Genomic DNA, 13,864 nt, shown 5'->3' on the forward strand with positions numbered 1-13,864 from the left:
TTTCAATGGGAATGTGTACAAAGCACAATTGTACTTTTAAATTTCAGAAAGATCATTTTTATTTCAAACCCAGAACTAAACAGCTGACAGTAATGTGACCAAATTACATTTATTTTTCTTAAGACATTAAGTCTTTTTTTTTTTTTTTTAAAGGATAGTTTATTAAATGAAAACATTATCCTAATTTACTTGTTCTTCTTTGCACTAAAACAAATGGAAAAAATCTGGAGTTGTCATTACTTAGAGGTTATTATGCTGCTATGTTACTGGCGACGCTTGAGACCAGAATGGGCTGAATGTGGCCCCCGAGCTAAAAATGAGTTTGACACCCCTGGGATGGAGGACACATCAGTCGTTGACTAACAGCAGATGTGGGTCAGTAAGTAAACAAGGGAGGAGACAGAGCTCCGTGAACGCCGATGCGCGCTCCCGATAATAAACCTCTGACGCCTTCATCCGGGAACTACACCGAACTCGCTCTCCAAACATGGCGGCGTCAGGTGAGGTTTATGTGGGTGAACGATCCGGTCGGTTTAGGGTGATTTCAGGGGGTTATACCTCAGAGCAATGCAGCGCATGAAGTTCGAGGGTCGTTATTCCTTCGGTGTGTCGACCCGCGACGTTGTCTCGCCTGCATAAATGCATTTGTCGAGTGTTTTGGCCCGCTAAAAACGCAGCTGCGGGTGGAGGCGAATGAACGAAGCTACGACTTACACAAAACATTTTAACCTACAGATCACACACGAGGCTTTTCTCGTGGAAATTGTTGCCGCGGCGTGCGCCGCGTCCGCTTTTGAGCTTATATCATGCGATGCGGGACGCGTTGGGCCGTGGGTGACGTGCTAGGAAATGTTTCTAACTGCGTCCCGGGCTGGCACATTGTGTGTCCGTAGCAGAGCTCGCCGTGGCGCAAGCGCGATTTGTGAAGGAGGGGTTGGGCCGAGGAGTCCGGGCCGCCCGTGGAGTCTCCCCACGTGTGCGGCGTGGCTCCCTGGTGTCTTCGTTAGATGAAAACGGGGCGGCCGAGCCCGTCGGGTCGCTTCCCGAACGCTTTCGCTGGTGGCTCCGTAACTTTACGCAACCTTTTCCAGCCGGTCATGTCTTGCTCCGTTAATGGCGCACTTGGATCCTGGCGCTGCGATGTGCGCTAGGCCCTAAAACCTAGCCAGCTAAGCAGGGATACTTCCCTCGTCAGCAGTCCTTTGCTGACTAAGCCCGCATAGGCGCAAAGACAAAAGCGATCATAATAGATGGCAAGTCAGCAAGCCGGTATGGTTAGCCTACCGCAGGGTAGGGTGTCAAACTCATTTTAGTCCGGGGGGGCCACGCACAGCCCCGTGTGATCTCCAGGGGGCCGGACCAGTTTCGCATTAGCGTGTTAACCTATAAATAACGACAACTCCTAATGTTTCCCTTTGTTTTAGTGAGGGGGGGAAAGCACATTATGCAAGTGTTTAATGAACTGCATTACTATTACAAAATATGTAATAAACAACTGGATCTAAATATAATTTTTATCCTCCACATCGTTTCTGATTAGTTCTACATCTCTGTGTTGTGTTATTTCCACAACTCAAACTAAAACCGTGTGAAACCTTGGAATGGCAATTACTTTTTTTTTTTTTTTTTTGGAAAAATTGCATTTAATGTCTCTAATTAATGTAATTTTTGCACTTTGCAAATTCATCGCGTGGGCCAGATCGGAGGTGGAACGTATATTTGACACCTGTTTGCTGTTTCCATCTCGCTACGTTATCGAAAGGCTTCTGCTTAAACTTAATTAAGTTGTTAGTTAGCTAATGACACACTAGTGCAGGACACAGAGGAAGCTGCAACACTCGGTATCTCACTTAGCCGCTGTTAACGAGTCTTTGCAGTTAAGGCTGGCTGATTGCAAACAGTGGCTTGATGTGATATCCTGAGAAAGCTGCTGTATATGTGTAGATTTTGTGTGACCGTGTGCGTGTAAAGAATGCCCTGACAGCTGGGATTTTCACATCAACACCAGAACAAACCAAACCTGCTTCATGATCTATGTGTGAAGCTCCTTGTGCAGGTGGTGCCTACTGCTGCATTCAACCTCTATGCAGAATATTCTCAAAGTTATATTAAAACCTGCAGTCTGGGTGGTCTGAATGTGTCACAGTCGTCACCTGAACTGTGAGGCTCGACTAACGGAGGCAAACCTCTGCAGCATAGTGACAGTTGGGGAGGCTGACCACTCCCTGCTTGTGTGCCATCCTATATGAAAATAAGACAGTGTATTTGTTATCGCGCATGCATTGCGGCCCCCTTATCTGGCCCAGCTGCTAAACTAGTGTTCGTCCACACAGAGAAGTTACTGTCTGCGCGTCTTTTGAATGAGTGGTGCAATTGACTGGAATAACGGATCGATTCTAGTACTGCGAAGCCTGTGGTATTTATACACGCTTTTTGTAACATCTGCAGCTGGACTCAGACTCTGCGTACGTCTATAAAGGCTTTGGAGACTTTCTAGACATAAAGGTAGCTAATAGGGGGTTTATACTGATGCGTTAAATTGACGCAGAGGCTAAGGTGGCAACGCAGAACCCTTCGCAGAGACTAACGCTGTAACTGGCGTGCACCTTCCCAGAAATGTAATGCACTGCAGAGAAGAGCTGTGACTGGTGTTTCTGCTCTAGTATTTCCGGCTGCTTCTCCATCTCCACGATTTTTTTCAAATTGATTGTTTTTGGATCAATAAAGAATCGTTAAGGTTAACTGGGGAGGTTTGGAGATGCAGACATTTGCGTGAAGGTTTCAGTCGCCATTGTTGAAAGTGAAGCAGGAAGTAGAAGCAAAAATGTAGTGGCAAAAAGAAACAAAAAGAAAAAAAAAACAGCACAGACTAGCATTTCTTAGTCTGAGTGAGACAGACTGACGAGCGCACAAGTGTAAAGCGAGTGTGACTTGCGCCGGCGTTTGCCGTGTACATAGGTCACTGCATCTAGATGACGCTCTTTCAGTTGCTGATTGTCCCCTGTGTTCACTTGCTCTCCAGCTAAGAAGAAGAATAAGAAGGGGAAGACCCTCACTCTGACTGACTTCCTAGCAGAGGACAGCGGAGGCAGCCCCGCGCCCCCCAGCTACCCTTCCAAGTCCACGAGCTGGGCCGATGAGACCGACGATCTGGACGGAGATGGTGAGAGCGCACCGAAATTCACAGGCAGTTCTGGTATTTAAAAGCTCATTAGAAGCTCCGGATACCACAGAGTGACATCATATTTTATTTTTACACTCAATTTGAAGCTCAGGGCTGCAGTTAACAGAAAGAAAGTGAAAGACAAAAGGACTTCAGGTTAGCTATATAACCATCAGCTGTCCTTGTAATTACAGAGTCATTGATAGCACACGGTGTAAATAAGACTCCCACAATCACAGTGAGAAAACTTGAAAAGTGTTTAAATCCTGTAGTAAAATCAGTATCACCACTCTGCTGCACAGGGAATCTTTTTATGTAAGTGGGTGGAAAGGTAAATGCATTAAACAACGTGGTCCAGCTAGTGTTGCCGTCAACATAATGTGGTCTAACAGATGGCTGAATGTAATACAAGCCACTGAGCGTTTGTTTTTAAGTGTGAATGCGTTGCATTGGCTTTTATTCCTTCACATCTGCAGCAGTGAGAGAAGAGGCAGTCGGTCGACATATAGCAGAGCTTTTCAGTTTAATATACTGAAATTGTCTGTTAATGTCAGAGCCATACAACCTTGTGATTAAGCGCTTTATGTTTATGGAATAGAGTAGAATGCTCTTTATTGTCATTATACAGTGTACAACAAGATTGGAGAGCATCTCCTTTTCAATGCAAACACAAGTATATACACAATAGTGCAAAAAGGGTATAATTTAATTAGGTATCACTAAAAAAAATATTGAAAATATACAGAAATTCTAAAATGTGTATTGTTTTTTTTTATAGCAGCAGTGGTAAAAGTGTAAACACGTATTGCACAAGGGTTTTGGAAAAGACAGAACAGACGTAATAAAAGCTGCATCGATGCAGTTGAAAGTCTGCTGTTGCACATCACGTTTGTGGTCTATAAATATGTTCTTCCATCCTGTCCCCAGCACTCTGGTCAAAAGCAGCAGACAAGACAATGCACTGGCAGGATGTAGTTACATAAACACGTGTCCATTTACACAGGCAAAAAGCCTGGGTTTTAATTAATCCCAAGTATGAACCGTGGAGCAGCAGATATTTTCCACACGTAGCATGTTTCACTAGTTACTGGCACACGGTAATAAAAAATGATAAAAATATTAGAATGCTATGTTTGGTCATGTCTGTCAATCTTGTGTCATATGATTTTATTTATTTTTGCCATATCACTCGACTCTATGTCAAAATACTAACGTAAAACTGTGGCATGCTGGTAAACTGTTCAACCTGCGGTGACGTTTGTTATCGACAATGTAAATTTGAACTCTGTCCAGACTTAAAAAAACGACCTCGAACCCAAGTTTGGGTCTCACAGCTACAATTTACATTCTTTTAAAGTCATAATCTTATTGTGTAGGACATGCTATGGCAGTTATGAAAATTAAATTGCAGCCAATTTGCATAATGTGTCAACGTTTTTGTTTCCGTTTGCATAGTCTAGTTTCCCACCAACACTCATTTGCACAATTGATATTTTGTTTTATTGCCTTGATGACACATCTATGTGTGCGTCATGTGACTTGCAACTATTTGTATTTCCTGCAGGTTCTCCGAAGAACTCCAAGATTGTTGTTTTTTCTACAAGTTTGTTATGAGATGACTTGGTTCAGTTTTAATACTAGACACTAACAGGCGTATAATGTGTCTGTTTGAATTAATGTTACAGGCACTAATGCATATATTTTTCTTGTTTTTACTTAGTTTAAACCTGTCCATGCAAATGATAAGTAGAGATCGGTCGATATGGATTTTTTTGGGCCAATACCGTTATTTTTTTTGCTTCCGTTTTTTTGAGCTGATGCTGCTTTTTCTCCCTCACACGATAAAGATGACACAACGATAATGATAAAGCATAAACATTTATTGAACTCAAATAATATGCATACAAAATAAACAGCTAAAAATAAGTACCTTAAACCTTAACCTCTCCCCCCCTCCCTCCTCTTCAGTCTCGACTTCATGGCACACGGAGGAGGACACGTACAGGGCCCCTCCCATCGACCGCTCCATCCTGCCCACAGCCCCCCGCTCGGCGCGTGAGCCCAACATCGACCGGTCCAAACTGCCCCGCAGCCCGCCTTACACGGCCTTCCTGGGCAACCTGCCCTATGATGTCACTGAGGACTCCATCAAAGACTTCTTCCGCGGATTGGCAGTAGGTGTAACGAGCGCACACAGACGGAGAGGAGCACGTAACGTTTAGCTTTCGGTTACAGCAAACCGTGAAGTTCTGGCAACTGTTTCGGTTGCACTTCAGCTTCTCGTACCTTACAGATGTAGACGTCTGCAAGGTTTCAGTCTATATGCTCTATTGCTCCGTTGTTTATCTCTGTTGTTTCCTCGCTGAAGGAAAAGGCAATAGAAATTAAATAAACAGGACATACAGGTCAGCTTTGTTTTTTCCCACCTTGTTTCTATACAGTTGAATGTTACTCAACCTGTTTTGCAACCATGCAAAGCAACTAAAGGTGGTAAGATCGTTGCTGATGATCTGTCAGAGTAAAGTCCCAGATTCGTTCTCATCCAGGACATTTTCAAAGTATTTATAATTGCCAGTGTTATATTGGACTGACTCATTTGTCATTTAATCCTAAATTAAACATACTGCGCTCCTCTTAGTCTGGTTTCAGCTTTAATTAGAGCTCTGTGTCTGTTTGATTTGGTATTTTGACATCACCTTTGTTTCCAGATCAGCGCAGTGCGTCTCCCTCGTGAGCCCAGCAACCCAGAGAGGCTGAAGGGCTTCGGCTATGCTGAATTTGACGACGTGGAGTCTCTCCTGAGGGCCCTCAGTCTCAATGAGGAGGTGAGGCACATAATACCCGGGGAGCACTACTTCATTATTGTTTTCATACGGGTGCTTTACAGTAATAATAAAAAGAAAAAGGGCATAATCATGAGCCTTACACTCTTATTATGAGACATTCAGTCCTGTCTTTCTATGTGTTCATGCCAACAGAACCTGGGGAACCGCAGGATCCGTGTGGATGTTGCAGACCAGTCTAATGATAAAGGTTTGCTACTAACTTTTTTTTTTGCATTTTTCAAGTGTCCCCTCTGATTCTTGTTCATTCATGTCACAATTTAACACCTGTTCTGCTCCTCCAGAGAGAGACAGTGGAATGATGGGAGGCAGAGACAGGGGTGGACGGATGGCAGACATGGGTCCGGACAAGACAGACAGCGACTGGAGAGCTCGGCCAAGTTCAGACGCCGACGACGGCCCCCCCAAGAGAGACGATGCCTTTGGGGAGAGTGAGTTCACACTTAAAAACGTCTTCCAGGCATTTTGTAATGTGTGTTAAAAGATAATAATGATGGGAAATATGCATTGTAGATTTTTTTTAAATTAATTTTTAGCTGCTAAAATCTTCGTCTGCTGGAGATGAGCTGGTCTGGATTAGATGTGAGACAGATTTACTGTGTCCTTTTTCAGGATCACGGGACCGCTACGAGTCAGATCGCTACAGAGATGGGCCACGACGGGACAACGACCGTTACGACGGAGGAAGAGACCGCTACCGGGATCGCTATGACGACAGAGACCGCAGAGACTACGATAGAGGAGGTGAGTAGTTGGAAATGTGATTGTTGACTTTCCAACTTGGAACGTGGAATTTGATTTAATAAATTTCCAGGTCTGGAAAAGTATGGAAAATGTATGGGAAAATATTTGTGTATCCTAGACTGTTACTACTGTTCAGTTTTGTAAAGCATAAAATTACATCTAATGGATTGATCTGGTTTTTAAGGCACTTAAAATGTGAGAGCACACAATCGGTTACAGATGATCATAGAAGGATGATTCATTTGCAACTTAGAATAAAAACAAAATGTGCACTGAATTTATCTGGGTTTCATCTTAATCATTTATATGACCCACATTACTTCCCTTTAATCTTCTGGAAATTATTTGGTGACATCACTGCATATATATTCAAACTAATGAAACAAACGATTTATTCCATAATTCATTTACATGATACTATTCACTCAAAAGCCATAAATTAGATTTTTTTTATACCAAGAAGTCTAGAAATTAGTGTCTAGGGAAAAAGTGTGGAATTTTGTAATTTCACATGTGTAGAAACCCTGATATAAATTTGTTAACACTCCCATTGTAGTTGGGTGTTTGGGTTATATAACCCCCCCGCGTGGTTGCATTTCCTTCTCTTTGTCTCCTAACTGTCTGGCTTCCTGTCCCCCCCCTCCTGTCTGTCTAGGTTTTGACTCTCGTGGAGGCGGAGGAGGCCGTCGCGCCTTCGGCAGCGGCTTCCGCCGTGATTACGACGACAGTCGAGGTAGCGGCGATCGCTACGGGGACCGGGATCGTTACGCCGACCGCGATGACCGGTACGAGAGACGTGATGAGAGGCGCGAGGAGAGAGGTGAGAGTCCAGAATTTAAACGCTGTTGGTTGACATAATTCCTTAACTGATTAGATGAAATGTGTTTGTGTCTAGTGTGAGATGTAGGGACGCTGAGGTGCAGGTTGCAACAAATTGAATAACCCTCCAGACCTGACACTTTAGTTTTAAACATGAAAAGTCCTCTTTAGACTCACAGGGTGTCACTTAAAATCCCTTCTTGTCTGTACTTGTGTGTTTCTAGTGTGTTTCCATGAGACCAAGTACACCCCAAATGTCCAGATTAGTCCTTAACCTGCTTGTTTTGATGCATAGGGAGGTTGCAGGCATAGACTCTTAGTTTGCAGGCATCAAGTCTAAAGTTCTTGTGCCTGGTATTTATAAACAGCCAGTGTTTGTCTTGTCTGTTGGCTCCAAGGAAGCAGCCCAGTTCATATGTACATATGACGTATGCAAATGATTAGTACTCACATCTACTTATAGAACCCCTTTAAGTACATGCATACACAGATTTTGTTACTTTCACTACCAGAATCTGTAGTAAAATCTGTCACAATGTCACAACGGTGTTTAGCTGAACACATGTTCTCAATTCACTGAGGAGGTGTGTCCAAACGTTTGACTGGTAGCGTTCATTCACTATTCATTAATATCCTCCTTTCTTGTGTCCACTCCAGCTCCTCAGCAAAGACCCAAACTGAACCTGAAGCCCCGTAGCGTACCCAAGGAGGAGGAAGCTCCCAGCAGTGGCGGCGGCGGCGGCGGCGGCGGCAGTGGTGGCGGCGGCAGCGGCGGCGGCGCCTCCCCGGCTGCCGCTCCGAGCTCCGGCAGCAGGGCCTCCTCCATCTTTGGTGGCGCGAAGCCAGTGGACACGGCAGCAAAGGAGAGGGAGGTGGAGGAGAGGCTGAAGAAAGAGGAAGAGAGGCTGCAGAGGCAGCTCGAGGAGGACAAAGGCAGAGGACCTGACAGAAAGATGAGAGACAGGTCAGGGATTGACTGCTAATGTTTGAATGTCCCAGATGAAATATTACTTAATTGGTTTTTGAAGAGGTAGATAAAACTCCTGCAGAAAATTGCCCGGTATAAAAAAATGTTGGCATTAATTCTCAGTAAGTGCCTGCAAACCTTTCTAGTTAATGCAGCTTGCAAATTTTTTCTGCTGTTGAATTTTTTTCCAAATAATAAAGTAAAATTCACTTTAATTCTTAAACTAAAACAAACTAAGGCTCCTACAGGCTATTCCTTTTTTCTCCATCAAAATTTCTTAAACTAGTCTATAGCTTTATTGGCTGCCAGCCAATCAGGTTCCTGCACAGGGGTCGTCTTATTATAATTGTTTGACTATTGTTCTCTTTAAATACCAACACTGATTATCACGCAGTGTTTGAATCTCGCGTGATCTCGTCCAGTTGCAGCGAGCCGCTCTGCTCCAGAGTGCGGCTGCAGACGCTTTCAGTGGATCCAAGGCATTAGGTTTCTGGTCTTGAGTGCACGGCATGTGCATCCTGAATTCCCAGATGTCGTGCTTGATCTGTGTAACGAGACCTAATGATGAACAGCCAACAAGTTAATGAAGTTCTTAAATCTGTCAAACGGTGCTTCGAAACATTTGCACAGAGACTGTTTTTTGTTTTCCCTTGTTAAAGTTTGCACAGTAAAATGTAACTGTTTCTCCCTTCAAAACTGTAATAAATATATAAATTACTTAAATAGCTCTGTGCTTGTGCATGCCAAGTGATCCGAATAGCTTTTACGGATTTAGTGTTATTTATAATTTATTGTTGGAGGAGGACCATGAGATGCTAAACGTTTTTGCGTTTCTTTCAGGGACCCGAGCTGGCGCAACGAGGAAACTCCTACCGAGCGATCCCGCACGGGAAGTGAGTCTTCACAGCATGGAAGCTCTTCTGGAAGAGGTGAGGGGTTTTCACACTTCATTCAGATATGAAGAATCTGGTTTTACCTCATCAGTCAAAAGCAAATGTAGTATTATCTGTTTTTTTGTGGTTAAAGTTTGAATGAATGAATGAGAAGTTTATTTTGAACATGTATGTGAAATAATAGAAAATGCACATTTTTTTATACTGTTATAAGAGCTCACATAGTTGAAGCAAATAATAAACAAAATGCAAAATAAATATTAAAAGTAAAACACAAAATTACTATTATTAACTTAAATATCACCCCTCTTCCTTAATTCATTAATTAATGTTAATATATGCATGCACATATAAATATATACATACACATGGATGAACACGTATTTAGTGCCGACAGAGATGAATAATAAGTAAATAAGTAGTTCCTGACCGTTGATACCATTTTATTTTTATTGTGTCTTGAACTGGTGGATATTTGAACATTGCTTCAACTCTACATTCACACCACAGATGGAAATGCATGGAAATCTTTTTTGTCTGTTTGCACGAGCGCTGTGAATTCTGAAGTTGTGTTTTTCCCTGTGATTTGTTTCTGTTCTTAAACTGCTGGATTTTCTCAGGACTAAACTTCTTTCTCTTGCACCGTTGCTCTTAAGGTGACTGTGATTTCGTTCCAGGGTCGCGGTGTCGAGATGGCGAGCGCTCCGGGGACAACGAGGTCTTCAGCGCGAGAGAAGGCAACACTTCCCCCGGGCCCGCGTCGCGGCCCCCTTCCACCAGCTCCTCCAAAGAGCCGCTGAAGGTGATGCCCGCGCCTCCTCCCAAGGAGAACGCGTGGGCCAAGAGAAGTGCCGTCAGCACAGGCTCCAGTGAAGGCGACGGGCGACCCCCCGTCTCCCCCGTCTCTCCGGTCTCCCCGGGCGGCTCGACTCCCCCCAAGTTCAGGTGAGATCACAGCTGACAAGAATGCGTTCAGAAAGTCCCTTTCTTAAGCTGAAATGCATGAACGAAACTTTCATACTCAGAATTAGCTCGCAGTACTTAAGTTAAACATTAGTGTGTCCCTTTCCTGACTGTTTGTTCTTTCACTTTAGCTCCTCAACATCTGCAGATGAAAGAGGATCTGGAAAGGGTAAGGCCTGCCAGTGAGTGTTTTCTTCCACAAACCAAAACCTACAGACTTTTCAATGAAACAAAAAAAAAAACCCCACATACATCAGCAACAGGCTCATTTTTGTAATGAAATTTTGACTCTCAACCAGAAAATCTGTAGCCAAATTAACGACCAAAGAGCAGTTGACGAATAAAAATCCTGACAAATATGTTTTTCATAGAATCTTGCATTGAGCCAAATCACGTTGTTGGTCTATTAAAAGCTGTTTGTCCTTGTCACTGCGGCTGTTTCAGGGCATGTTGGACTTATTTATCAGGCTCTGCTTTACTTTGTCTGCTCAGCTTTCATCAGCCTCCGCTGCTGTGCTTGCTCATCCGTGCTTTGAGCTAAAAGCTACATGAGCATTTAACAAGCATCTCCACAACAATGTGATTGATCAGTACGAAGTGTGTCGACACTGCAATTTGAATATTGAACATTGGCTTCATATTATGAGGAAGATTTTGAAGACTGTTTCTCGAAGTGTAACATCTGACGGCCTTCTTCTAAAACCAGCCCCTTCCCTACCCCCCCCACTCCCCCTCCTGTCCAAAACCCAAAGATCCTTGACCTTCCTGTTTCATTGTGGACTTGTTTGGTAAGTCAAGTGTGGCTGTACCAGCTTAAAGCTACTAAAGGACACGCTTTTAACTGTTAACACTGAACCGGGTTCAGACGTTTGAGTGGTCTTGAGCAGGCGGAGTTTGCATGAGATCATAGATCTGGATTGTTCCAATAGATGATGATGATGATGGTGATGATGGGGCGTAATATTTGGCAGGAGGAAGTCATGGTTTCGTCTTCCTGCGCAAATTGTACATGCAAATGCACCACAAGAAAAGTCAGCTTCCGACTCGAGCAATCTGCCGAAAGCGAGAATTCATATTCTCCGAGGACGGCGTTTATTTTTCAGATTGTTTCGAAAAACAGTTTTTAGCGCACTCCGCAAGCCAAAAAATTGAAAAGAAAGTTTCTGTTGTACGAGCTGAACTTGTAATCAAGCAGTTTGCGCCTCTCATTTGGCCCCACGTCAGTGACTAACACGTTTTGAATCCAACCCAGTGGCTTTTTACGCTGCAGTGTGTTGTGGAGTGTAGTCTACTGTCCAAAATCCAAACCAAACTCCCATTACTCAACTGTCTGGCTTCTCCTTTAAGATGAGAACAAGGCTGACGGTGTGCGTCGGGACCGGGGGCCCCCACGGGCACGAGGGGGGCCTGCAGGGCCTGCAGCTGGGCGGGGCCGAGGAGAGGGGCCCAACAGAGACCGAAGAAAGGAGGCAGACAGGTCAGCCATCCAAAGCTAGCAACTCCAAAGTTCAAAATGAGACAGGGAGGGACTATTTTCTGGGCATCTGTAAAGAGTGGCCTGTGCTCAGTTACACAACGGAAGATCATTGTTTCTGGTGCTGTGGACACCAGGAATGCTAGTCCTAGTCTTCTGGCGTGCACATTAATGCTCTAACTTTTTTTTCCAAACCTTTTCAGTCTCCACAACGTAGCACAGGAAATTATTGATGACATGAAACCTCAATCTTACAGAGAAAAAAAATAACTTGAAATCTGAGTTTCATGTGATGTTTGTCTTCTGACAAAGTGGACTGAGCAGCACAGTGTGAACTGGGTGCCAACCAACTTGTTGAACTTCAGTTCCTTAAGTAGAGTTCCTTCAGTTCATTGCCTTTTGATCTGTGTGTTCACAGCGAGGCTTCCGGTGTCAAAACATTTTAAACCCCAATATTCCTTCTGATTGTAGAAAAGATAACAGAAGAGACCGAGACTCCAGACAACCTCCAGAGCCAAAGAAATACGAAGAAACCCCAACCCCCGTAAGTCCTTCACCGGGTGACTTGTGTCAGACCCCTCACTGAAGGTCCCCTGTTAGTTGTAGCTTTAAAAACATTTCAATTTTACAATGGACAAACAGCTCATCGCCACTCAACATCCCTCAAGATGTTTCATGCTCCTTTGCAAGATCTCTCCTCTTCACCTCTGATGAATTTTATTTTATTTTTTTGAAACACCCAGAGCTGCTGTTCTAAATTTTTTTACTTTTTTTTTGCTTTTTCTTCTTCCTCCCCTCAGAAATTCAGCTCAGCCAGTAAGTACGCCGCTTTGCTAATGGACGGAGACCAAGGAGACGACGCGGAGGACGTCGAATAGAGAGGAAAAATGACGAGACGAGGCCCCCGAGAGCGCGAGCGGAGGAGAGAACGACGACCGCAGGAAAAAAAAATTAATAATCTCACATAGCTTATGAAAAATCTCCTCACATGGAAGGTGGCTCCTGGGAGGACATCACTCCTGCCCTCCTTCCCTCCTACATACCTGTCCTTTACCTTCAAATCGCCACCCCCCCTCCACCCCCTTCCTCCCCCGACCACCTTCGCCGTTCAGGACTTCAGGTTCTAAGAAAAAATTAAAAAAATAAAAATAAAAAAATAGTCACATACTGGACTTGTTTTAAAGAAGAATAGCTGACACATGGAAAAAGTGATGGATAACAATGAATCAGTTGTAATAAATAAATGGAAAAAGTGGGGAAAAAAATGTATTTGTATATTTGTGGATCACAGGTGTTAACGAGGTGTAATGACGGAAGGTTTAGCTTAGCGGAAACCTTTTTTTATTATCCGTTTTTGACTTGCTGTGTGATTTGTAGACAAATTTCATTACGAGCTCTCTATTCCTTAGCAGATGCTGTAATTTGATATTACGAAATAAATCTCTTAGCGAAGCCATTGAGGAAATTTAGTGGAGAAAATCCTGTCTTCCATTACCAATGGTCAGGAATGTGGAGACTTACTAATTCAATGACGATCATTTATTGTCCATTGAAGAAATTCGATAGAATTGAGCCGAACATTATAAGAAAGTGTCGTCCAATTTATTGGACGTTCTCAGTGAGGAGGATCAATCAAGTGCCATTGCTGTTGTCGCCATCGTTGTACAGATGTTCTCTATCTCTAGACGTTCTCGTGAAGTCTTGCGTCACTTAGAGGCCTCTAATGATCTTGTTTTGAGCAGTATTCGATTATCTACAACCGTCTTAACCACTTCCTCATGTCACGAATGCAAACAAGCAAAAAAAAAAAAAAAGGTGAGTCTTAACCTGCCTGTAGTAGTGTTGTGAGGATTTCCATGGGATTACATGAACCTGTCTTCCGATTTCCAATAAATTGGGGTCATTATGTACATTCAAATAGTATGTGGTCATTGTTTATTTAATTTAGTGGAGTTAAGTCAAAAAAAAATACAAATTCAAGCAGATCTTTTGCTTGGC

At 43.5% G+C, this 13,864-nt stretch overlaps 1 protein-coding gene across 6 annotated transcripts; it reads left to right on the forward strand.

Annotated features, from left to right (window-relative positions):
* Positions 1–377: 377 nt before the first annotated feature.
* eif4ba (eukaryotic translation initiation factor 4Ba) lies at positions 378–13,297 on the forward strand. 6 transcript variants are annotated; one of them, XM_047582689.1, is made up of 15 exons: positions 379–500; positions 3,023–3,163; positions 5,132–5,337; positions 5,872–5,988; positions 6,142–6,196; positions 6,291–6,437; positions 6,619–6,750; positions 7,406–7,570; positions 8,227–8,533; positions 9,377–9,465; positions 10,086–10,374; positions 10,524–10,561; positions 11,740–11,869; positions 12,338–12,410; positions 12,667–13,297. In XM_047582689.1, the coding sequence occupies exons 1-15, from the start codon at positions 488–490 to the stop codon at positions 12,742–12,744; spliced, it is 1,980 nt and encodes a 659-aa protein (XP_047438645.1). In that variant the 5' UTR covers positions 379–487; the 3' UTR covers positions 12,745–13,297. The 6 variants fall into 6 exon arrangements, with proteins under 6 accessions (XP_047438649.1, XP_047438645.1, XP_047438647.1 ...); XM_047582690.1 differs by having other exon boundaries at positions 380–500; positions 10,107–10,374; XM_047582691.1 differs by lacking the exon at positions 11,740–11,869.
* Positions 13,298–13,864: the final 567 nt, after the last annotated feature.

The sequence above is a fragment of the Mugil cephalus genome, chromosome 4 (genome assembly GCF_022458985.1).
Source record: "Mugil cephalus isolate CIBA_MC_2020 chromosome 4, CIBA_Mcephalus_1.1, whole genome shotgun sequence".
NCBI lineage: Eukaryota > Metazoa > Chordata > Actinopteri > Mugiliformes > Mugilidae > Mugil > Mugil cephalus.